The following is a 26,315-nucleotide window of genomic DNA, read 5'->3' on the forward strand; positions in this document are numbered from 1 at the left end:
ATGCACGGCGGCTGAGTATAGGAGCCACAGCCATACTAGGAGGGTCTGAACCCAGGCTTCCCCCCTTTGCTGTCTTCATAACCTTGGGTAACTTACTTAACCATTCGGTGCCTCAGTCTTCCAATATGTAAAATGGGCACCCACAACAAAGCACTTTATCTCACTGAATTGTTTTAAAGTTAATAAGTTGATAATTTGAAATGGTTGGCACCAAGTGCTTCATAAATATCATCAGTACTATAATTTCCCTGTCTTTCCCTAGATTTTTAGGCTCCCTAAGAGCCAGGGAAGGGCTTTATTCCCTGCTGCTCCTTCCCAGCACCCAGCCCAGTGCCTGACATGGAGCAGGTGCCTAATGAACACAGTGGGGAAAGAGACATGCCTATGGAGAGAAGAGGGCGCTGGCAGGAGTGCGTGGCTACCCATCAGCTGGAAGCACTGTTAGCCAGTCAATCAACAATGCTTATAAAATAATGAAAACGCTAAAAATGGAGGAGAGCTTCCTGTGTGACAGGTGTCATGCTACTTTACATGAGCCCATGCAATCCTCCCTGTGACCCCCACTCCTGTAGAATCCGGTGATGTCATTTCCCCATTTCACAGATGGGAAAACTGAGGCCCAGAGAGGCTAAACAACTTGCCCAAGGTCATAGTCTCAGTAAGTAGTCAAAGTATTTTTTAAATTCAGATCCCTCTGATTCCAAACCTACGCTAACCTTTCTTCCCTGGTGCCTCCCTGGTCTGCACACAGTGAACCTATGACCCACGTTTTCTGGGACAATCCTAATTTCAAACATTCTGCGCCCACCTTATGCTTATGGGCACTCGTCAGTGTCACATCACATGGGTCTCATTTTGTTTAAAAGCTCAAGCTGTGATAATAATGATAACTCTGCTCTCCACCCCTACCGGAGGTGTGACAGGGAGAGGTGCGAGTCCCTGAACTCAAGTGAGCACACTGATGGGGAGCAAGGAGACTGACAAAATTAGTGAATAAAAGTGGTTCGTAAGCAAGTGCTAAATACGTGATTATAAACCAACAGACTAAACAGAGAGCAGCTAAAGGAGGCGTGGCGTGGAGCTTTTGAATACACCCGGGCTTTCAGTAGACGGTTATTGGAGGCCTGCGGTGCGCCTGGCACTGTGCTAAGAGGTGGACACACTGCAGTGAACCTCACTCCTGGTCCTTGTCGTTGGGAAGCTCACAATGTGGGGAATCTCAGTCCAGCAGACTGCCTGGGGCCCTGCCCACTCCTCACACCCTAATTTAACTGTCAGCACCCTGGCTCTTGGCCTGCAGGGAGCAGCCCCTGTCCGTGACTGGTGGGAGGTGGTGGGTAAATACCCCAGCTCTCTCACCCCTAAAGGAGTATCTTGGACCTGCATAGTCTTCGCGGGCTTCCAGCGTTCCCCACGGTGACAACCTGCCTGATCCACACGGGCACCGGCTGCCTCCCCTTCCCTTACTCACGCCCTTAGTTCCCTACGGCAGTCATCTAGGGCCAGCTCCCAAATGGACCGCTTGCTCTCAAACCTTTATCTTGGGGAACCAAGAGCAGAACACACAAAAGAGGATTTGCAGCAGCCTCGGGTTGTCCGACCATTTTCAGCCCGTGGGTTCCTTAGCCGCGTTGGCCTTCCCAGCAACAGTTAAGGAGAAAAGACAAGTTGCATTGATGGGTGAGAACAGCATTCAGGACAAGTCACTTTGACATAATCCTAGCAAGCAGGGGTAGAATCTCATGAAATTTTCAGGACAATAGGACGCTTAATGCCTAATCATAATAGATAAGACATGCTCCGGATAAGACAGAAAGGTGTTCTCAGAGCGAATTATATCATCCTCTATTTGCTTCTGAAAGTTGAGGGGCACCTTTGGGCGCACAGTTCTAATGAGTCCGGGAAGGCGAGCTTGACGCACAGTCAAGGTGGCATAAAATATACCGGAGCCCAGAACTTAAAGGCTGCTCATCACATGGTTTCCAGGCTGCTCCAGTCCTTACATTCACTTAATGTCTTCCTGTGGTTAATGAACTTGAGCAATGGATTACTGGGCCAGCGACTTGGTCTGGATCCTTCAGCAGCGGCAAAACACTGGCACCAACTGCAAGTAATCAAGTCCAAGGGAGAAATGTGATATATGTTAAATCGAACAGCTCCCACATCCCCAGCCTGCCCACTCAGCAGTCGTCCCCTTTAAAATATACATAATGCTTAATTGCTGTGGCAAATTCTACACCTGGCCAAATCGAAACCATTGTTAAAAAGAGAGCCCAACAACTTTTGGGGGATTTATTCTTAGAAGCAAGCTTGCTTATGCCCGAGCGACCCCAGACTAGATTGTCAGTCGCCTCAACTGTTTCCAGAGAGCAAATTCCCACCAAGTAGAATAAGACATATTCTCTGGGTTGGTTGAGCAAGCCCATTCTAATGGACAAGGCATTTCAGGATGTAAAGAAATAAATTAGCATCTGTCAACGGTGGAAGAAATAAAATTTAAACTTGGTATTACAAACAATGACGTCGTCCATGATCCAGCCCCAACCTCCCCTCCTGTGTATTTCTGCTCCACTCTCCCTAGCTGGCTCCCTGTACCTGGGCCCTGACAGATCTCAGTTTAAATGTTACCTTCTCAGAAAGGCTTTCACGACCTCCACCTAAAATTGGCCCTGCCTCTCTACCCCTTCTCTGTATCTTAACACCCACCTTATTTTCTCCCTATTAGTCTCCACGATCAGTCTGGGATTTCCTCTCTTCTGGCTCTTCCCACCAGCAGGATGGTGTACCAGGTACCATGGGGGGGATATAACCTGAGATGGCCACCTTCAAGATTTCACAAAATAGCTACTGGGAAGATGCATATTCTGAATGAGTTAAATGACATAAGAGGAAGGCAATAAATGATATACTCAAGGATAAAATTGTTTGGTACACTCGCTCTCATATTGGAATCATCGGGGGGGCTTTAAAAAATATTGATGGCTGGGTCCTGCCCCCACAGGCTGGTGTAATGAGTCTGGGTAAGACCTGGGCAGCGGGGTTTTTAAAATCACCAGTTGATTATGATATTCAGCAAAGTTTGAGAACAATGCTTTTTTAAATTAAAGCATTATGTACATATATAGAAATACACAAATCATAAGCACCCAGCCAAATTCGTTTTCACAGACGGAACACACCAGAGTCGCCAGCTCCCCAAGAGCAATACGAGGCCCCCAGGAGCCCCCTCATGCGCACTTTCAAAGGCAGCCACCAGCTCGCTCTCTGAGCGCAGATTCACTCTGCCTCCCTCACTCACAGATTTAGAATCATACGTTCAAAGAGCTCAAAGAGCCTCTTTGTTTTGAAAAGATAAGTTCGAATCCCTTGGGATCCACCCAGGAAGCCTTCCTAAGAGAGGCAGCATTTACAGAAGGGTCTGAAGGAGGCGATGGACAAGAGAGAAGACAGGGAGTAAAGGGAGGGATGGGGGGACAGCACCGCGGAGAACAGGCGCACGCAGGACACGCTGTTTCCCCATCTCTGAGGAAGCCGATGGCGGACCTAAGATATATTTAATGTGACCTTTTCTTGCCAGTGTGCTCAGCCTGGTATTCAGTCATTCCGCAGATTCTCACTGCGGACCAAGGCTGAGCCTCACCGGACGTTGTCAATGGGCTCTTAGAAGCTTTGGCTTGAAGCAAACCTTTGTAAAAGGAAACTAACTTCGCACAGGCTGATTGACAGGGACAGGAGTTAGGGTCCTATGGCATATGTCTGGTCACAGAAACATCACCAAACTTCTAAATAAAGACCCAAACATTTTAAAAAATGTGAACTATACATACATTTTTTAAAAAAGATTAATAAAAACAACTAAGGTTATTCTTCTCCAACCTGATGATTCCAGTTCTGGGTGGCGGCAGCCTCTCCTGGCAGCTCAGGGTGCTCGGAGGCACCCACCCTGGACAAGGTGCTTCCGTCGCCTGGGGGGTCACATCCAACCACCTGCACTCAAGCTGTGACGACGACCTAGACACTCGGTTGGTCTCCCCTGCACACCTGAGGGATGTGGGAGGCAACCAGAGGGTCCAGAGAAAATCCACGCAGACATGGGGAGAACGCGCAAACTCCACACCGACCGTGGCCCTGGCTGAATCCAGGTGGTTTTTTCCCCCTGATTTACCTTCATAACGAAACAACATTGAACGAAACACCATTATTCCAGGGCCTGCTGGACTGTGCCGGACTCGGGGCTATAGAGGTAAAGAGAAGTTACATTTTAAATAGGAGAGACAGGTAAATGGGCAAATACATGAGAAAGGTGCTTCCAGATGGTTGTACCTGCCATGAAGGATGAGAGGAGGCGTGGGACGGAGAGCCCTGGCCAGAGGAGATGACATTTGAGTTTAGATGAAGAAAAACAGATCTGGGGGAGGAAAAGGGAAATGCAAAAGCCCTGAAACTATATTATCTAGGCGGCATTCCGGCAACAGAGACATCCTCCCCGCCCGTGCTCCGGCGCCCAGTGACCGGGGCAGTGGCCAGCTCACGGCACACGCTTCGCAAATATTTGTTTTCATTGCACTTGGTTGGAGTCCAGTGGTAAGATAGGCAAACTTACCAAGAAAAAAAACCCAAACAAACCCCCCAAAATCAGTATGATAAATATGTGCTTTAATGGGGCAATCAGATGGCTTTTCAACGACGCTTTCAATTGACTCCAACAACAGCTGCCCGGGCTGCTCCTTGCATGTGCGAACTACTCACTTGATTCCCTTGTTACAAAATTCTGCTTTTGCACAAGGAGGTTCCCATACCTGGCATCTTATCAGAATCACCTGGGAACTTTTAAAATTTCAGATTTTCTGGCCCCACCCTGGGATCTAATTTAGTAATTCTTGGGTGGGGCCTGTGCCTCTTTATCTTTAAAAACCAAAAAATCCCAGGTGATTCTGATGTTGAGCCAGTGTGGGAATGAGTGTTCTGGAAGATCCAGTTGAGTCATCCCAATCCCTTCATGCCTTTACACATCCCGCAGCTTGAGTGTTGGACTCTAGGATGCTACGTTCCCTGAAGACCCAAACATAGCATCGTTCCAAGCCACCAACTCTTGGAAGAAGTTTCCAAAAGTGCTAGAGACTCTGTGGTTGAGCAACGTATTTTGCAAATTCTAGCCATGCCTTTCTGTATCACCTTCCTCACATGTGCCGTCTCCACATCCCACCTGAAACATTATTTATGCTCTATCACCCCTTAGCTATATTTATTTTTAAAACCTTTAAATTATATTAAACTTTAGATTGCTATCATAAATGGAGAACAGCATCTTCTGCGAAGATGGAGGGAAGCTTAAAGTGAATTCAATAAAAACAAACCATTTTTTTAGAGCCTAGCCAGATAGTCTTGTCCCTCGGCAGCTTCTGAGCCTGAGATCTGTGGTTTCTTGATTGAAAAATAAAAGTTAGCAATTGTTAGGCATAAAAGACTAGCACCAAACTGAGACTTTCTCAGATTGAAAAGGAATAACCTTTTCACTATGTGGTTCAGTGTTTGTCAATGTCATATCTACACCACTGCACAACATCTGGGCGCCAGGGTGTTATGCATCCCACTGGAGTGGCCAGCATCTTCTTTGTTGATAACCAGGCTAAATAGTCTACAACTGTGGCAGTCGGAAAAGAGTGCAAATTAATGAAAGAACCCTCCAGAAGACTGGGTCCAAGAATGCGACGGTAGCCAGCTGAAAGAAAGGTTTAGCAGAGGTACTCTAAGTCCCCCACCCCATTAACTAACCAGCTATTGAGAAAGAGGAGAGATTAAAGGTAAACATTTGGAGAAGGATCCTGGAGAGAGGCGAGGAGAGATTCTGCAGCCCCTTGTCAACTATTCCCGTCCATTTCCGTCCCGATTCTGCCCAAGCCTGGGTCCAGCTACAGAATTCCCCCTTCCCTAACTCTCAGTCTTTTGAGTATCATTTTAACAGAAGCTTTTTGAAGGCAAGGATCCTGTTTTATGCATCTCGGCATCTCCTGTGCTTGGGGCAATGCCTGGCACCTAACTAACATGGTAGATGTTTGTTAAATGAGAGAATGTAATGTAGATACCAAATCACAGGGAGGATTCGCTGTGAGCCGGCTGCAGTTTCAGTCTTCCTTCTGTTCAGGCCTTACTTCTGGGCCTCCCGATCCCAAAACTGCGGCTCCTTGAAGCAGGGCTGTGGGGTTTTACTCAGTAAGCTACGGTCCCTAGCACAGCGCTCGGTAAAGGTGTACTGGGCAATTAGAATTAACTAGGGTTGACACCCTTTTGCTGACATTGTCGGCCATCCAGTAGGGTTTTCTCTGCCTCAGTTAAGAACTAGGCTGGGATTGGGTGGGTTGGTCTTGGGTAGAGGCCACATGGGTGATTTAGGGCAGGTGAGTTAACAACTTGTGCCACATACATGAGAAGGAGAAATGAGCCCTTGCTTCCCGGGTGGGGATGTTAAAAATGATTAAACAGCACTTCGAAAACATGTAGCAATGACATGTTGTGGCTGACTAGTAAGATGGGAAAGTTACCCTTCCTTTAGCTCCAGAGCAGGGCTAAGAAGAATATTTGTGGAACGAGTCATCCTTGGTAACTCCCCTAGAGTGAGGGCAAAGGTGCAGGGGGCCGGTGTGCAGGTGGGAGGTTCCCGGTCACACTGGTCAGGCCTCAGTTCCGGCGGGTACACAGTGGGGGTGGGTAGTGAAGAGAAGAGTGGGTGCAGGTGAAACCCCATAATAATGATCATTATTGAACTCCTACATTATATAAATATCTAAGCCTGAGTCAGCTTTATAGTTACAATGTTGGGTGTGTCTGACTCTAAATGAACAAAGGCATTTTCAGCAGAAGTTCTCAAACTGGAGTGAGCAGGAGACTCACTGGTGAGGGTGGGGGTTGCTTGTTCAAAATGCAGATTCCTAAGCCTCGTGCAGAGGTTTCTGGTTCAGGAGGGCTAGGGCAGTCGTGCTCATCCAGGGGCAGTTTTGCCCCGTCGGTGTCTAGAGACAATTGTGGTTGGCACGCTGGGGTGAAAGGGTCTGGCATCTAGTGGGCAAAGGCCGGGGATGCTGCTAAGCATACTACATTGCACTGAACAGCCTCCCATGGCAAATATATATGTGTGTGTGTGTGTGTGTGTGTGTGTGTGTCCCCAAATATCAATAGTGCCAGGGTTAGAACATCTTTTTCTAGGGTAAAGCCTGGGAATGTGCACCTTAACAGGGCCTCTGGGGATTTTAACGTAGGAAGCGGGGAACCCTGAACTCTTTATTCCAAGGGCATCACTCTTAGAGCCCCCTTTCCTTAATACCTCCGTATTTAGGACTCAGTTCTGACTTGACTCTCTGCAGGAAGCCCTGCCTGGTAACCTCCTTCCCTTCCTCCAAGTCCAGGTTAATTACCCCTACAACCTGCACCTCCTGTCCCAGCACGAATCACTTGCTCCTTTCATGGTTAGCCTCTGCCACGGCAACAAAGGTCTCTTGAGGGCAGGGTCCAGTTTCAGACCTGCCCCCAAAACCTGGGCCGTGCCTGCCTGGCCCAGAGCAGGGCTCAGTAACCACATGTTGGCTAGAATCTGCCTCAGTTTGAATGACGGCTCCAGCAGAGTCTAGAGCTCCCCGCCCTTCAGAAACGGTCTTGTGCATTCGCTTGCCTTTCGTTCATTCAACAAATATCTCACTGGACACTTACTACGTGTCTTGTTCTTTGCCATCATTGGGGATGTAACAGTAAACAAAAGGGAGAAAAAACAGAGGAATGGGGTGGGGAGTGTGTGTGCGTGAATTTTAAGTAAGGTAGGCCTCTGGGAGAAAGTGACATTTAAGCAATGACTGGATATCTAAGGATGCCTCGTCTGCTCCCCTGCTAAAATCTGGACACTAAGAGGACCAGGATCTTCCCTTTCTCTGTGGCTGCTGCGCCTTCAGAACAGGCCCATAGTAGGTGCTCAATAAATACCATTTAAAGAAAACAAAGAGAAAAGCCTGTGATTAAACTCTCCAGGAGGCCAATGGGAGGCTGGTGTTTGTATGACTATCCAATGATTCAGGAGAAGGCGGGAGGGACAGGGCATGATTAAACCCGAGGGGGTGGGGAGGACATCTTTGCGGCCAGATTAAGAGCCTCGGAGGATGGAGGTCATCCCTGGATGAAGTGCCCTCCCCCTGCCCGTCCCAGGCAAACCTGGGCTCTCAGCCCCCTGGCACCGCCGGTGGTCCCTGGCTGCCCGCCCGCCCGGCCCCCTGCGCGCCCTCCCCGGCTTCACCCTGCCCCCTCTCCAACCGCGGCCCCTGCCCCCTCCCCGCCGCCCCCAGGGGCGCCCCTGCGCCTCGCGGGCACACCCTGAGCGCGGGCAGAGGGCGCCCCGAGACGCGGGGAAGGGGCGCGCGCCGCCCCCGCCCAGCCCGGCGCGGCGGGACGCTGTCCCTTTAATAGACTCGCTCTGCCCGCGCTCTGCGGCTGGGGAGTAAATTTCTCCCTGTCATCAGGTCGCGGGGAGAGGAGGCGGAGGAGGAGGAGTTTGTTAATGTTCAGTTTGTTCAGCAGGATCGATGTTTGCTGGCATCGCCTCGCCCTGTCTTGTGCGTGTGTGAGTGTGTGCGCGTCTGTGTGTGTGCATGTGTGGGGGGCGAGTGTGTGCGAGAGGAAGCGCGGGTGCGTGCGCGTGTGAGTGCGCGTGAGTGTGTGAGTGAGTGAGTCCCGGCTTCCCGTCCTCCCCGTATCACTCACGGACGGGATCTGACAGCAGCCACACCGACAGTGAGTGAGCTCTCCCCCCGCGGATCCGCCATAGAGACCGGCCGGGAGGAGGCGAGGAGGGAGAAGCCGCCACCTTCCCGGGATCGCCTCTTTTTTTTTTTTTTTCTTCCCCCCCTTATCTTGACGCGCGCGTGTGCGTGTGGCGCGTGTGCGCCCCTCGTCCGTTCCATCCGAACCCGGGCTTGGATGTTTAATAAAGAAATCAAGTGTCTCCACAGTCACCAAAAAAAACCAAAACCAAAAAAATTCCAAAAAAGCAAAAACAAAAAGAGAGCGAGAAAGAGAGGAAAAAAATTCAAAACAAACAAACAAAAACAAGGCACAGCCAACCTCTACTTCAAAGCAGCCGGCACCAGCCGCCCTGCCTGCCGCCCGGAGAGGGGGGTCCCTGGCCCGCGCCCGAGGAGTGGCAGGGGGGACCGCCGGGGGGACAGAGGCCGAGAGACGCCCTAGGAGCCACCGCGCGGCGGGCGCAGGAGACCCGGACGCGCGAGCGAGACCGCGGCCCCCGCGCGCGGCTCGGGCTGGGGCGCCGGGAGTGGGACTGGAGCGAAGTTGAGCGATGCCAAGGAGGAAACAGCAGGCACCCAAGCGGGCGGCAGGTAAGAGAACCGGCTCCGCTCGGGGCTGCCCCTCGGCTGCTGTGCGCGCAGAGCCCCTCGCCCGCCCCCTCCGCCCCGGGTGCCCCGGGGATGCCACCTCCCCAGCTTTCGGGGGAGTCGCTCCGGGCGTCCCCCTCTGCCCCGGCGATAACCCCATCCTCTGGCGCCTTCTCGGATCTCCCAAATCCTCCCCTTTCCCGGCTCTGGCTGGGTGGGGACAGCTACCCCCACCAAACCTTCCCTCCTTAAACTTTTTTTCCCGTACCCTCTACCCCACCCCTAACTTTCTCCCAGTCTGTTTCTTGCTTCTTGGGCCAAAGTTGGGTTGAGGATTTGGGGTGCGGGGTAGGGAGACAGTCCTTCCACCCCCTCCCTCGCCCCGCCGCGTGGTCAGGGCCGGTGGCTTCTGGCCTCGAGGGACAGCTTTCCCCCTCGGTGGGGTTGGTTTGGGGCGCTCAAGTGTGAGCCGTGCCCAAGCCGGGGCTGCAGGCTTGCTTTGGGGCGAGCCAGGGGGAGTTTAGCTTTGATCGCCAAGATGGAAAAAAAAACCGCGTCAGGAAACGCATGACCCTTTGGATATGTTTGCTCAAAGGATCCACGTTTGGGAATCTAATCAACACTCTCCCTTCTCTTAAAAAAATAAAATAAAATAAAATGGGGGAGAACGCCCCACAGAACATTGAAACAGACTGGCTTTTCTTTGCCCAGAGAGAGTTGCAAACTTTGTAAATTGATTTGCACGGTAGGAACTATCCCATCTGAACCCTCGCTTGCCACCACCACCCCCCCTCCAAAAAAATGAGAAATAAAAGAGAGGAACAGGTTAATGGATCCGTACAATAGGCCTTGCAAAGGATTTTTTCTTTTTTTCTTTTGGGTTGCTTAATTGCTTTTTTAATAGTGTGCCGGGGTTTTGTTTCTCGGAAGTGTAATATGAAAGTTCATTTTTCTCCTGCCAGACCCACCCACTGAAAAATCAGCTTTCCACTTGATTGCTAGTTTTGATTTGACATCTGATTGATCACCTGTCATCCGGCTGCCTTTGATCTATTTATTCTTGATATATATCAATAAATCACTCACCATGGCAACGCAGAGTGCCAGTGACGCAAGCCTTGCCCTCTGGATTCGGAGCCAGACGCGCACAATTATTATCTTGTTTGGCTTTTAATGTGGGCGTTTTTATTTCTTTGTGTCCTTTAGTTGAATCAGGGCTTTAGCAAAAAGCTTAAGTTGTTTTTCTTCCCCCCTCTGCCTTCGCCCTCGTTCTCCGGGCAGCATCGGCTAGGGCTGGTCTTCGGCGGACCCTCCACCACGGTTCCTTCATGTTTCCACTCGTGCCAAACATCAGGGAGAAGTTCGGTGGAGCACTTTGCTAAACTTTGCGAAGCCGCCCTCAGAACAAATCCAAAGTTAGTTACAAATCTGGGCAAAGTGGGTATTTGTGTCTGAACAGGCTGGACCACCGAGCTCATCCTCCATCGTGGCCCAGTTCCAGCCCGAGTGGCAGTGCATGTGCTTTGAAATACCCACAGTTATCTTCCCTTCCGAGCGCAGAATTGCTTCCGTGAGCCGTGTGTAGATTGCTTCAAATCGCATGCGGAAATATCATTTACAGAGCTCTGATTCCTGTGTTTCCCAATTGTTTCTCTTAGAGCAAAATAATTAAAATAATTTCAGTACCATGCATAGTTAGAACCTGCCTCGTCAGCGAGGCGATCTTTTTACAACTCTACCTCTTTTGAAAACAATTTCTCCCTCTTACCCCGGTCCGTTTCTACATTACACTCGGTTATTTTTTTTCAAACTTAGACTGCTTTGCAGTCTGACAGCTTTGGGGTGCACCCTGGCCTTCTAGACTCAGGAAGAGTAAGCCTGCTCTGTCCAGCTCTGGCTACATAAGTTTAAGTGTAGCTAGATTATTAGAGATAATGTCCTTATTGTGTCCCAAAAGAGAAGCCTGGGCAACAGTCCAGCAAGAAGTGATACTGCCCTGAAAATTACTTTTTTTCCCCCTTGTTGTTCCGGTAAAGGCCATCAACCAACTAGGCAGTAATTTAAATTACCAGAATGACTGGACATGTCTCCTTTGGTAAGCTCATTACAAAAAGTGCATTGCTCAGAATTGCACTACTTTGATTATAATTATTTTGTGATCAATGAGGATCCAGGTGTACTGAACATAATGCTGCATCACATTATTTAAATCAGATCCTTTTCATTAAGCTGATATCTCTTGGTGCTGGCTTGCCTGTTTACTATAGTGTGTGTGTGTGTGTGTGTGTTAGAAAGTTGTGACTGTAGTTTCAGTTTTCTGGCCTATTGTGTTCCTAGTGTCTTTACACGTTTGTTTTCGTAGCTTTTATTATTTTCCCTGAAACCCTTGTCAGGCTGAAAGGGAATAATTCATTTCGTACACAATGAGGCCCCTCTTACGGTATTTATTTGCTCACATATTAATAAAGCGGATATTCTGCCTGCAATGTTCCTTTCCTCTGAAGTCACCGACGCTGCCCTGTCTCAGCCGCGGTGGCTGTTCCCAAGGAAAGTTAGCTACTTTGGGATTCTTGAGCCAGTTACCATCCAGGGGAATGCAAAAGGTGGGCTCTAGGACTGTGGCCATCCTAACTTTTAGCACGGCTGAAAATTAAACACAACGCACAACTGTGAGTAATTACTCCCATGGACTGATGCTGAAAGCTTGATTTCTGGCTTGATTCATGACTAATGTAAGATAGAAAAAGCCTGTGAGTGAATCAGAGCTGAGACCATCTTTCCCAAGCACTGTTCGAGGCAATTTGATTCCTTTGCATTATTAGCATTAAGTCCCATGTTTCAAGGAATCAATTAGAGAACTTTCTAATAAAGCAGGTATCCAGATAGAATGAACAAGATGATACTGTAAGTGATGGGAGTTTAGTCCGTACTTGTTTCTCCCCCCCCCCCCCCCAAAGGGAAGAGATGTGAGGTAGGCAGTTCTCTTTAAGGAAACAGCTAAGTCAGAACATTTCCCTCCCAAATGTCAGTCTTCCTGGCTTTCCAGAGCTATGCTGTTCTACCACCCTGTTACTTCGGGCAAGAAAAAAGTTTAGAAAGCAGCCTACGGTACCCCGGGGTGTGGGGGAATACTGCGGAATTCTCTACCAGCGTCTCCCCCCCCCCATCCATTTTAGGGAAGATAGAGAAGATGGCAGGAAGGTAAAACAAAACCAAACAGTATTTTGATTTGCTTGTATTTTGCAGGACACAGAGTAGTTAAAATTTTTAAATTGTAGACTTGCACGATACTGCTTCTGTTTCCTACAACCTATCGCGGTCTCTGTACACACACGTGTAATACATATTTTATCTCACCATCCTGAACTATTGTTTTTATATAATGCCAGCCAATTGCGATACAGCGCAGAATCTTGTGGGATCATCTCCACGTGAATGTCTAATGTGTATATAAATGATAGGATTCTGCTCCTGCCCACCCAGAGAGATGAAATGTTTCCTTCTTGCTGACTCTCAAAAGCTCTCTGACAATCCAGATCTCGGGAAAGTCTTGCAGGAAAGAACAGCTCCCTCGATTTATTTTGTTTATTTAATATGGAGATGAATAATGCAGATTTTGTTTGCATGAATGTCCTTGTGTGGCAGTAAACATTAGACTATTAGCAATCATTACTTAAAAGTTGCAATTTGCACCTTAATAGCACAGGTTATTTACATGGGAAACATATTCAGCAGGGACCATTCTGAATACTGCAATGGAGTGTGGAGATGACCTGAGCAATCTGCTTTTCAACCTCATGATGGAAGCAACTGGATTAACCAGGGAGGTCTCGGGGCGGGGAGGGGGCAGGCGGGGAGGGGTGAAGTTTACCTTTAATTTACTGGCAAGTGGGATGAGAGTCAAGAGAATAGAAACTGGGGTGAAGTGGGGAAGGGACCCTGAACCTCTCACTTTGCTTAAACATACTTCTGAGTGCCAAGCTCACATCTTGGAGATGTAAATACCACATGCTGTAGACCCCTTCGCTTACCCATACAGTATGATTTTAACAGATGAATGGAAATAATACACACACACGCCCCCAAAGGGGTTCAGCAGCGTGAACTGTTCTGGCTATTCTGGTTTTTTAAGGCAGATTCCTGAAAAAAATGAAGGACAGATACCTTAGAAATGCACACTCCACACGGCGTTTTGGAAGGAGATTGATTACTTAAGTGGTCTTCTCCCCAGTCCTCTCCTGATCCTTCTCCCACCTCTCACCTCACCCTTAAAGACTCAGATTGAATGGGACATTTCAAAAGCCCATTTGTTTTAGGCATTTATTGATTTCATTTTTAATCTGCCATATCAGGACACAATACATTAACCCTAATCAGCAGATTGCAAGTGACAGGGAGTTTGAGGGGAAGCCAGGTAAGGGAGGGGGCCTCTGAGAAACTTCTCGACAGTGAAGCTCTCCTTGAGGCTTGGGGGTTGGACACTGGAGCTTGCTTTTGAGGAGGGTCGAAGCATTCCTCAGAAATACGATGCATTTATTTCTCTACCAGCCACCTCGATTCTATTGCGGCCTCTATTGGGAAAACTTCACACCCAACAAATACCTCCTAGGCATCTTTAGCAGGTCTGTCCCTTGAAGCATCTTGCCTTTTGTCACATTTTCCAACAGAGGGTTATGCTATCGTTTTATCCCAGCTGACTTCTCACTCATTTGATGGAATTTGTCCAACTGGATAATACCTGGGATGATCTATTTATCTTCCCAGTGGCTTGGGAATTGTACTCTCAATTGAGCAGGTTTTAAAGGGGCACTGAGCCTGGCGTTATTTAAGACCATTGATATAATGCACTTCTGCTCACGCCTGTAGCCGAGCTTAGGAAAATCAGCCAGGAAGAAAACCTAGGCCCTGTTCGCGTTGGTGCTGGGTCTGTAATTAGCTGACACGACCCGAGTCAAACATCCCGAGTGCAGCTTCCTCTCCTTCCTTCCCATCGCTGTGTTTGTCCTGTCCATTTTATTTAGGTATGCCAAGGTCTGGGCAGGCTCAGCCACTATTTCACAGGCGATGCCCGTATCCACCCAAGTTTCCTTTTCAAAAGCACAGAATTGCTTGACAAATTCTATATTAAGACCAGGCATACACAGAGTGTCATTTCCGTTTGATGCAAAGTCAGTTGGAAATACATTAAACTAACAGAGAGTGTCTTGCATCGCTTCCCTGAAGCAGTGCTTTTCATTACCTATTTAATTATAATCAAATTGAGCGACTTTTATAAAGAAAAAAAATCACAGTGGTATTAAAAGAAGCTTGGCACACAAATAATTTTATTGCTTCCCAAGTTGAGAACACTGTTATGTTTTTATTTCTTTGAGAGAAATTTATTTTTATTTTCTAATGTTGTGATAAATACAGAATGTGTTTTCTGTAATCTGTATCTACCTTCCTACACCCTGCTCAGCCTGGAAGAGATTTTTTCGAATCCAATTTTCAATAATTGGCAACAATTTGTATTTTTTTATTATTTTAAGTTTTATACGTTCCATTGAAAGTTAGAAATTCTCCTGTTCCTTAGGGGGACCTCTGGCAAGCAGCTCTTCGATTGTGGAGGAGCTTAGTCATCCTAACCACATAAGAAATAGCCTTGTGGAGGTTGATTACCTGGATACTGCAGGAAGAAAATGCCCCACATTTACAGGCCTCTGTCATACAACACTGTTTGCACTGCATTCACAGTTTCTTTCTTTCTTTCTTTCTTTCTTTCTTTCTTTCTTTCTTTCTTTCTTTCTTTCTTTCTTTCTTTCTTTCTTTCTTTCTTTCTTTCTTTCTTTCTTTCTTTCTTTCTTTCTTTCTTTCCTCTCTCTCTCTCTTTCTCTCTTTCTCTCTTTTTTTCCTATTATTGACCTTTCAGTCATTTGCTTTAGGAACTTTTTTCAGAAAAATAGCCTAGGGATAGCATTTAAAGTAGGTTTCAAGATACTCTGGGTTTTGAGGAAGTGATAATAAAAACCGGAGGCTTGACAGCGCGATCTCCACTCCTGGACTGTGTCTGCAGACTCCCAGGCAGGCATCTGCACACACATGGTCCCGAGCCCCGCGTGGACCTTAATGAGTGTCTCCGGCTGTGTGGCCGTGTTCCTGGTGCTCATTTTGTCGGAGAAGCCGTCACGAGGGTATTGGACTTGGGTCCTTTCTGAAGACACCATATACATATGCAGACACACAGGAAAGAAATCTGAGATGCAGGCAGGAATTGCTGATGTATTTATTTTCAAAGCAAACTCCATGGGTGAAACGATCCAATAATTCGGAGCGATTTGAAGGCATTAAAGTAGCCATGTGGAATTTCCAATTGTTGCCTCTCTCCATCTTTTTGCATTCCCCCCACAGGAAAAGATGTCCCCTGGGCATCCTCAAATATTTTGTAATGCCGGAGCAATGCCTGAAATTGTTTAAAATTTTAGAAATTAAAATTCAGGAGTCATGGGCAGGTAATCCTATTATTAATATATCAGTATTATTTAGCTATGCTTAACAACAGGGAGGTGTGCAATGCAAAAGTTTTAGAGATAATTAGCTTAGAGAAATTACTCGGGGAAAAGAAATACCTGAATCACATTTGAAAGCATTTGTCTTGAATTTTGCTCATCTAAATGAGAGCTACCTTTCTATCTGTGTTGGAACGCTACTCAGCAATAAAAAAAAGAAAAAAGAGAAACTATTGATATATGCAGCAACTCGAATGCATCTCAAAGGGATTATGCTGATTTTAAAAAGTCAATTCCAAAAGGTATCAGATATGATATGATACGATTCTACTTATATAACATTTTTAAATGACCAAAGTATAGAGAATTACCAAAAGTTGCCAGGTTGCCAGAGGTTAGGGACTGAGTGAGGGTGCCATGGAGGCAGTGGCCCGGGGGAAGGTGGGCAGGTTGTAAAGAGCCAGAAGGAGGGATCCCGGGTGCTGGAACGTTCTGTATTGTGACTTTGGTGGTAGATACACAAGCCTATACAGGTGATAAAATTTCATAGAACTAAACACACACGATGTGCACACACACACGTGAAAACCGGTGAAATCTGAATCACGTGAGAAGATTGCATAATGTTAATCATTTCTCCCTTGTGATTTCGTGCTATAGTTGTGTACCCAGTTAGGGGAATCTTGGGATGTCTCTGAGTTATTTCTTACAACTGTCCGTGAATCTGTATTTATCTCAAAGTAAATTGTTTAATTTAAAAAAAAATAAGAAATGGGGTATGAGAGGTGGACAGAGGCAGATCCACGTGGCCTTGGAGATTTGATGGCACACCGCGGGGAGGGGTTCGAGAGGGAAGCCACGTGATCTGATTGGTTTATTAGCAGAACATAGGCACTTGTGGTATTTCAAAGGTGGTGTGGACGGGGCATGCTGGCCCACCCAGCTGACTGCCTGGCCCCTCTGTGATGGTGAGTGGGGTGCGCCGAGTGGTAGAGGTGGCACCTGGAGATGAGAACAGGAGCCCAGCCTCTATGGAGTGGCTGGTGCTGGGAAGGATGGCATCAGTGAGGCCGTGGAAGGGCAAATGTGAAGAGCCAAGCACATCTGGGATCCAGCTGCATCTCCTGTCTCCTTAGGGGGGTTCCTTAACCTTGCTGCACCTCAGTTTCCCTGTCTGCCAAATGGAGACGATATTGCCCCCCTCTCACTGTGGTGTGACAGTGAGATAAGGTGGTGTCCATGAAATCCTAGGTGCAGTCCCTGGCACTTACACTGCCTCTTCTTCATTAAAAAAAAAACACACCCCAAAACGATTTTATTCTTTCTTGTTTTTTGTTGTTTGTGTTTTTTCTGTAGGAATTACAGGAGAAATCTAGGCACCTGAATTAGTCCTTGGTACCTATGAGGCACTAAATAAATATTTCCTGATGAATGAATAAATGAGGCTGTAAATAAATGAATGAATAAATACTTTACTGTATTACTCTGTATACTAATTAATTATTTTTGAGTGTAAGGACCTCTTTTACACTTCTCACATTTTTGGGCACCTCCATACTAATCATGATCAGAGCTGCAGTTTGAATATTTATCAATTTGGGACATATTAATGGCAAAGCCTCTGGTTTTAGTAATACACTGGTATTTTCTTCATTGTGACATCACCTGCCTTCATCCGAGGAGCAGTGATTCACCTTTTTGCAGTAAATATTGTTTCTTCGTTGTAGAGGCAGTGTTTGCTGATGATCTGAATTTGTAGTCCTTGGGAAGCGGGACCCTGGGATGGAGCATGGCTGGTGGAGGTGAAGGGTGTTTGGACCCTGAGGTCGGAGGGGGACCGCCCCTCTCCTCTCTGCAGGTGCTCTGCCCTCCCAGCCCAGCAGCCTCCAGCCGCTCCCAGCCTCCCAGGGTTTGGCAACCCTCCCCCTCCCCCCTGCAAACCTGTGCTCATCCCCTCAGGCCCAAGGCGGCAAAGCTTAGGGGTTGTTAAGCTAATGGGAGCAGGCTACAGGCTGTTTCCTGGTAACGCCTCCTTCACTTTTTAATTGTCACCTTCAGATGAGTGCCTGGAGAGGGAAAAAGAGAGGCTGGCTGGTGCCTGTGAAGGTCTATCTTAGGACAAAGAGACTGGGATCTCGGGGAGCACTGGGGAATTCTTGCCGCCTGCCTTAGGACCTGTGTGTAACCAATAGCACGGAAGCTCCGCTGTGGACCAGGCACTGTGGGGGTGCTGGGACTCCAGCCCTGAGCAGAACTGATGAGATGCTGCCTCCTTGAAGCTTACGGTTAGCGTGGCAGGCAGGTCACAAACAAGCAAGCAGGTATATATGTCACAGCATGCCGGGGCGTGGCGTGTGCAGGGAGAAAATTAAAGGAGGGTAAGGGGAGACCAGTGCAATTCTCAGGGGAAGGCAGTTCCAGGCACGTCGGAAAATGCAGAGCTGGCACACGCTGGGGTGGGGCGACTGGAGGGGCAGCAAGAGGTCAGGGTGCCTGAGCCCAGGGAAGGAGGCTGAGGGATCAGGGCAGAGGGCTGGGAACTGGAGGACGGAGCCGGGGCCCTGCCCGAACCAGGGAGCCTTGGAGGACAGGGAGCAGGGAGAGGCAGGACATGACTTGGTGTGTGCAGGATCATTCTGCCTGCATGTTATTTATCGGGGACCAAGCAGGCAGACGACTTAGGTCGCTCCAGCATCAACCCATCAAAAGCTGGTGATGACTTGGGCTAGGCTGATGGTGGAGGAGATGGGAGACTCGGTCCAAAGGTAGACAAGATGTGCAGAAAACTGCAGGTGGTGTTTGTGAAAAGGAAGAAAGCTATAGATTAAAAAAAAAAAAAATCTGTTTATCCTATTAATATTTTCTCTCATTCTTTCTTTTACTTCTCTCCTCTTGTTGTATATTAGGTGCTTACTGCAAATTGTCAGTCTATGGTTTTCTGAGCCAAAGTGGAAATGAGGGCAAGTGTTCGGAGCTGCATTTATTCTAGAATTGACTATCCACAGGGAGAGGCCACCCTTTGCAAAGCATATTTCCTGGAGCTCTGGCATCACCTGCTCACCACCTCCCCTTCCCCGTCAGGCAGCACAGCGTCAGGGCCCGGGCCCCTGCAGCCCGACAGGGTTCGATTTCTCTCCCAGGGCTTCTTCTCACGCTGTGCCCTTGGCCCCCTTTTCCTCCCAGACTTCAATGTCCTCATTAGCAGGACAGACTCACTAAAAGGACCTCTCCTTGGGTTTTTACGAGGATTCATTGAGATAAATCAGATAACATGCTTAGCACGGTGCCTGGTACACGGTGAGCGGTCAATAAATTTTAGTCAATATATTAACAAGTTAGTAATCCTCTCCATGCCTCAATTTCCTTGCCGGTAGCATAAGACTACTAAAGAATATTCCTTCTTGGGTTCTTGGAAGGAGCAAGTGATGATTAGCACCAGAAAAGCACTTAGAATTGCGTCTCACCCAGTAAGTGCTCAATAAATGTTAAATTACCAGCATGGTCACCATGACTCTGAACTCATGACCTGGAAGGGGTCTTATGTCTTACTTGCCTCCTGTCCACAAAGCCTGGCACGTAGTTGGTGCTCAACAAATATTGTTGGAAAGAATGAATGGTGGTGCCGTGATTATTAAGAGTCAAAGTGAGAAAACCCAAGGAGATGAAGGTGCCTGCGAAGGAGGATTAGAGACACTGAGTCCAGCCCTGGCCTCCTCCTTGGAAGCTCCCAGGGGCCCGCCCTGCCCGAGCCTGCGGAGGGAGCTCTAGGCAGGGTTTTAACTGGGGAGGCAAGCCCGTCCCTGGACATTTTAAAGCCAGACCTGCCCCACTGTGGGGGTAGACAGTCTTAAGTAGCACCCAGTCAGGCACACATTGAAAACCATATCCCCTTTTGAGCACCGGTTCGAGCCCTCTGAGTTAACCAGTAAGAAAGCCTCCTTGGGTGTCAGCCTGTCGTAAACACCTCTCTTGTACTTGTTTATCAGAAAGAGCCAGGCCTCAGACCAACAGTATCCAGTGAAAAATACAATAATAGCACTTGGATTTTCATTGTCCAGTTACCATCATTGATGGCAAATAATGCTGGTTTTCCACTGACTGTGGTGACATGAATTTTCATTTTAAAATAAAAATATGTAAGTAAATGAAAGATGGAGTCATAATCAAAAAATGTGTAAGGAAAGCGATAGTTGGGGGAAGATGCTGCACAAACCACAAGGATGCGGCTGAATGACTTCATGAGGGGACACTATAGACGCCCAAGGCCCCGGGCGGGGCAAGGGGACATTGAACCAGCTGTGAGCAAGGGCTGCCAAGTCACACTCAGGTTAGAGAAACGTCCGGAAAACAAAGGCTTTCATTAAAACTTCAGAAAACTCTGAAAATGAGAAAAGGAATTTTCCCTCCCAGGGCATCAGGGAGCAGCTCTGGAAAGTCTGCACCGGCCAGGAGATTTCCCAGCTGTGGAGGGACTGGAAGTGAGGGTCTGGTCCTGCATCTGGAATGAACCAGTGCTGCTCGGCCTTTATTTGGAGAACTTGTTAAAATGCAGATTTACAGATTCCCAGGCTGAAGCCCAGAGGTTCTGGTTCCATAGGATGGGGATGAGGCCCCTGAATCTGCATTTTAAGTGCCCACTCTGGCTTTGAATTACAAGCTATATGGGGGGAAATCTATGTTCCCTCCTCCCCCCTCCCCTCCCTTCCCCACCCCTCTCCTCCCTCCTCCTCTCCCTCTCCCTCTCCCTCTCCCAAATACCTAAGTACTTAAATATTTCAACGATTATTTGGGAAGCTCATTTTTACTTTTTGCTTTTAGTCAACAGAAAAAAATATATAAGTGGTCTCTCTGTTCACTCTCACTCCCTCGTGGCAATCACCTATGTTTGTAGCAATGGTGGGGACCACTTTCTCTAATGTATCACAACGGAGAAATGCATCCGTTCACGCACTTATCTACCTGGTTACACACCAAACACCAGAGCCCAGAGAGGCTCCCTCCGTGAGGAAGGAGAGAGACAAGCAATCCAGCAAATGTGTCTGCGAGGGAGCCAGCTGGCACCCTGGGCGCCACAGTCAGGAGACGAGAAATTAACAAAAGGAACCTCCCAGCCGTGGTTCTTTATTTCTCACCCTCTCGAAAATCCTGGAAGCTGCTGGACGAGAGGGCCGGAAACCTGGCTTAATCTTTGGCACCACCTCCACTTTCCTGTTTTCTATTTTCTCATACGTACCTCAATGATTCCTCTTCTCTGTTTGCATTAATTCCCTCTCGCTTTCCTGATTCTTTCCCTTAGTCAGACTTCCAAGCCCTTTTCTGCCGAGCATCTGTGCCTCCAGGGGCGAGTGTGATAAAAGTGGTGGTGGCGATGACTCGCATATGATGCTCCTGGTAAGGGCATTGTCGTAATGGCAACTACGTATGGGCCTGGGGAACACTCAGCCAAAAGGCATGTACACTCAGTGTACACATGCCGGGTATTGACTCCATGTAGGTCATGGACGTAAAGTCTCTCCCCATGACATCCCCAAAGGTAGATATTATTATTATTGCCCCATTGAATAGATAAGGAAATTAAGTTTTGGAAACTTCTTGCAGCTTGAAGATCAAACAAGCTTTTATTTAGGATATTGAAGCCTGGGTATTTGCCTATCAGAGCCCAGGTTCTCAGACAGGATGCTTTGTTCCTTCTCACAATATTTAATGCTTAACAGCAAAGAGTCAAACACTCGCAGTCTAATACAGATATGTGGGGGCCAAGGTCATGAACTGAAATTTGGCATTTATTCCAAGTAAAAGTAAGTCAGTTGTGTTGAAGAAAAAAAAGAGAGAGGGCCCTCTTGCTTATCTAAAGCCATAAGTGCCATTTTTAAAAGTTAAACCTATGAAGATTTAAAAAAAAAATAGGATTTTTAAAATCTCTTGAGTTTTCCACAATGGCATTTTTATAAGTACATTCCTGTTTTATTAAACAAAAGTGGAAAAACACATAATAACCCCCAACACCGTCCATCTGGGGTGTCTCAATAAGCAATCGTGCTCACCCACTTCCTACGGCGTCTTCAAGGATGTGTCTGTCATGCAGTTGGACACTGCTCATCTGTTCCCCATAAATCTCGTGTAGGCCCATGACTCTTCCTGGCCATGGAAACATGGGCCACATGCAGTGACAACCACCGGTTATTTCTTCCAGCAAATCAAAAGCTGCCCTCGCAGATTTCCCCTCTAGAATCTCTTAAAATATTTGTGGTCAGGGTTTGTAAAGGTGTTTCTTACTTGTAAGTATTTAATTATAGGTGACATTTAAATGAGTACTCTGAATAATATGAAAAAGTAAATAAAAAGATGACCTCAAAATTCAGTCGTATTTCAGAGGGAAAATGTTGCTTGCAACAGAAATCATAATAGGATCTTCCATAAAAATAAAAAATCAACTATAGTTTTTAGTTGGTGGTGGTGAGGAGGGGGTTGTTATTTTTGTTGTTAATTTTTTAATATGGGTAACATATTAATTGTTTTTTTTAATTAATGTATAATTGACATACAATATCCTATTAGTTTCAGATGTACATCTTAGCGATTTGCTATTTATGTATATTACAAAACAATCCCCACAATAAGTCTAGTTACAATTTGTCACCATACAAAGTTATTAAAATATTATTGACTATATTCGCTATGCTGTACATTACATCCTCATGACTTATTTATTTTATAATTGGAAGTTTGTACCTCTTAATGCCCTTCACCTATTTTGCTCATCTCTTAAGCCCTCTCCTTTCTAATATCATGTGTTTTTCCACTTTTGTTTAATTTGCTTCCTGTATCCTGGAGTCTGTTTCTGTTTTGTTTTTTAGATGTCACATATAAGTTAAATCATACCATATTTCTTTCTCTGTTTGACCTATTGCACTTGGCATGATATCCACTAGGTCCATGCATGATGTGACAAATGGTAGGATTTCATTACTTTTCCTGGCTGAGTAATATTCCAGTGTGTGTGTGTGTGTGTGTGTGTGTGTGTGTGTGTGTGTGTGTGTGTGTCTATTTACTCATCTATCAGTGGGCACGTAGGCTGCTTCCATACCTTGGTTATTGTAAATATTGCTGTAGTGAACATAGGGATACATATAATCTTTTCGAATTAGTGTTCTTGTTTTCTTTGGATAAACACCCAGAAGTGGAGTTGCTGGATCATAGTTCTATTTTTAATTTTTTGAGGAAGCTCCATACTGTTTTCCTCAATGGCTACACCATTTTACATTTTCATAACATAAGTGGCATTTTGAAACAAACCTTTGTAATAATACAAAGTTTGGCAAACTGCCTAGCCATCTGATTCGAAGTTATTTTAATGAGAAAGGGAATGAAATTATCATCCTATGTTATTGTCTTTAACATAAATCTTTTCTTTATTAATATTGGATGAAAATAGTCAATCAGATGGAATAGAAGAACTGTATAATAAGATGAGCTTATTTCACTTGATCAGTAAATTTCAGATATAAAGGAATTAAACTTTGCAGATAAAGTTAAGTCCTATTTAAACACCAAACTTAAAATCTCTGAGCCTCAGTCCTGTAAAATAAGCATAAGGAGAGTGCTTCCTTCCAAGCACTATTATGAAGATTTAAAAAACGGATACTTATCAAGCACTTAGAATAGCGTGTAGCGCATAATAAGTGTTCAGCAAGTATCGCCATTTCCCTCGCCACTCTCTCCCCAGAGATGGGCACTGGTAAGGACTTGGTGTGTGCATCTTCCATTATTTATCGTTTTTCCTGCATGTGTATGTAGCTAGGAGCATTATTATACTTTTGCATAAGTTTAAATTTTTTTATGTAAATAAATTCACACTATATTTTACAAAATGGTTTATCACTCTGTTTGGGGCTCTATCCAAGTATATAGGAAGGTAGGTAGGTAACTAGGGAAAGGAAGGAAGGGAGGGAGGGAGGAAGAGAGGAAGGGAGGAAGGAAGGGAGATAGATTTTAAAAAATGGGTAGAGCTCATTCATTTTACATGCTCTATACTATTCTACCACAAGCATGTACGTTTTTACTCGCTTATCAATTCCTTTGTTAATAGGCATTTAGCATATTTTAAAGTTTTAACTGTAACACATAATCCTATACTGCATATTCTTGGGAATTTTTACAATTGTCACATAAGTAATTTACATAGAGATAAAACACTTGTGAGATTTTACTGCATTTAGGAGAGAATCAGCTGAGAAAAATAAACATTTAACCAGCTAATACTTCATACTTTGAACACTGTTGTGCCTTTACTGAGATGTGCACCTCCCTAACCAAAAATTTAACTGGCTAACTTTCACCTAGTAGGCACTCGCTAGATGTCTGCTTGAAGGGAGTAAACGGAACAGAATAAAATCCTTCAATAATCTCGATAAGGACTGAGACTGAGCCAGCCATCCACACGGCTTGCATCCAAGAACATCAAGAAGACTATTGCTCGCTGCCTTGGGGTGGGGTGGGGTGGGGTGGGGTGGGGTGGGGTGGGGTGGGGTGGGGTGGGGAGCAGAAAGGAGTGAAAAGAAAAGCATGAATAAGAGAAAAGAAATTGCGTTTGTCCTCAGTGTTTGTAAGGGACGGAGCTTCCTAGCAGGAGAGCCGCAGCCTCATGGGTGCGGGGGTTCCGTGGGGTCCCGAGTGGGGGGGGGGCTCGAGGTTACAGGGTGAATCCTTAACAGCAGCTAGTCGTGGAGTTGAATGTGCGCAGAGTTGATGGACGTGGATGGAGGCCCTGCCTGGCCCAGGCCGTGGGACTGTTGATAAGAAAGGACCCCAAGGCCAGAGGGTTCACGTGGCACCAGATGCTTCTCACAGCCAAGACCAGCGTCATGCTTAGACGGCGCGTGTGACGCGTGTTTGTGCGGTGTGACTGTGGGTCTGCTTTGTTGTGGGTGTGAGCCGTGAACATGCGCATACTGTATGCGTTGTGGACGTGAGCATGCTTCGTGTGTGGCTGGATTAGGCTTGTTGTGGGTGTTACCATGTGTGTTTGGGGGGAGTGTAAAAAGCTTGTGCACAGGAATTTTGTGTTTGTGGGGAACATAGTCTGTGCATATGCTCGTGCCAAGGCTGAGGTGCTCGTGGAATCACCACAAAGCTCTTCAGGAATTTCCCCGTGGCCGTGACATCAGCGTCACAGTGTATGTCCCCAGGGAGCCTCTGTGGCACTCCCCTGCCCTCCCGGTGATGGCCACGAGTGAGCGGGAAACGGGACCAGAGTTACATTAAAATGCACAGGAAAATTAGCCCCAGATAGAGAAGCTGTCAGTGGACACCCTGCTGTAATTCCTGTTTCCTTTTCCATGCCAGGGATCCAGCTTCCAAATCGTGGGGGCATTTCACCTGCTGTACCTGTAACGCAGTAGGTGCCTTGGTTGAACACACGAATGAATGAATGAATGATGAATGAATGAATGAATGAACGAACGAACGAACAAGCGGTCACCCGTGGTTCCTGGAGCCTCTGGAATAGTCAGATGCCCAGGCCCTGTACCCCATAGGGCTGAATACTGTAGATTCGTAGTAAGTGCTGTTGAATGACTGAGTGAGCGCACGCACGGTCCCACACGGGTGGTGCTCATTGCAGAAGCAGGCTCGCAGGCCTAAGGAACCCATTCCCTGGTGGGGCCTTTATTCTTCCTCTGTGATCCCACAGGAGCGCCTTGCTGCTGTCCCTTTGGTTTAATTATTGCGCTTTGAGATCAGCATGGCAGCCCTTCTGTTTACTGTCAAGCCACAGCCGCAAATGGAGGAATAACGAAGGCGGGGGGGGGGCTATTATCCAGGTACAGGAACTTCCCCAGCGATCTTTCTTTTAGAGAGGTGAAAGGAAGGCGGGAAGGTTGGGGATATGAGTTTCCAAACTTGCCAAAGACATAAACCAACAAAACTGTGCTGCTCCTTCCATAAATGTTTAATAAGTTTTATCATCTTGTGACTAAGTTTAAACAAATGTGAGTCCTTTGAGGAATTATTTACTGGAAGCAGAGTTATAGCATCAACATCTGTGCTTCCAATCACTGAGATGAAGAATAGATCGGATAAATCATGAGCAAGTCCAGCAAAATAACTTCTGTGTTAGCATCTCCGGAGGGGAGTAACTCCTTAGGTGCTTGCTCTATTTTTCTGTGGGAATTTAGGGTTTTTTTGTTTTTTTGGTTAGATTTCTCTTTTTTCATTCATTTCATTGTCTGCAAAGAATATGTCTTCACTTTTGTGTGTGTGTGGAAAGTTACCATAAAAACATGCACAATAGAGGACCCAGAAATTTCTCTCAGGGAATCTGGCTATTTCAGCCAACATTCTCATTTGGGAGTGGGCTAACAGTTCCAATATATAACATCCATATAATTTAACCTCATAAATTTGTTTTTTTCATAGTGATGTAATGGGGAGACTGACCTGGAGTTTGTAAATGTTCCCT

General features: G+C 46.6%; 1 protein-coding gene and 1 long non-coding RNA gene across 4 annotated transcripts in view; one reads left to right on the forward strand and one right to left on the reverse strand.

The window, feature by feature from the left end:
• Positions 1-1,484: 1,484 nt before the first annotated feature.
• Positions 1,485-11,170, reverse strand: LOC107536076 (uncharacterized). Its single transcript, XR_001603099.2, has 3 exons — positions 10,458-11,170; positions 2,707-2,844; positions 1,485-2,104 (listed from the first exon to the last, which is right to left on the reverse strand). It is a non-coding gene; the product is annotated as an uncharacterized LOC107536076 (long non-coding RNA).
• TSHZ2 (teashirt zinc finger homeobox 2) overlaps positions 9,310-26,315 on the forward strand; it is a 407,693-nt gene continuing 390,687 nt past the window's right edge. For all 3 annotated transcript variants that reach the window (XM_087819174.1, XM_087819175.1, XM_087819173.1), the window contains exon 1: positions 9,310-9,374. In XM_087819174.1, coding sequence (XP_087675300.1) covers positions 9,335-9,374 — 40 coding nt within the window. In that variant the 5' untranslated portion in view covers positions 9,310-9,334. The remainder of the gene's footprint in view (positions 9,375-26,315) is intronic.

This window comes from Miniopterus natalensis, chromosome 7 (genome assembly GCF_054644295.1).
Source record: "Miniopterus natalensis isolate mMinNat1 chromosome 7, mMinNat1.hap1, whole genome shotgun sequence".
NCBI classification, from domain to species: Eukaryota; Metazoa; Chordata; class Mammalia; order Chiroptera; family Miniopteridae; genus Miniopterus; species Miniopterus natalensis.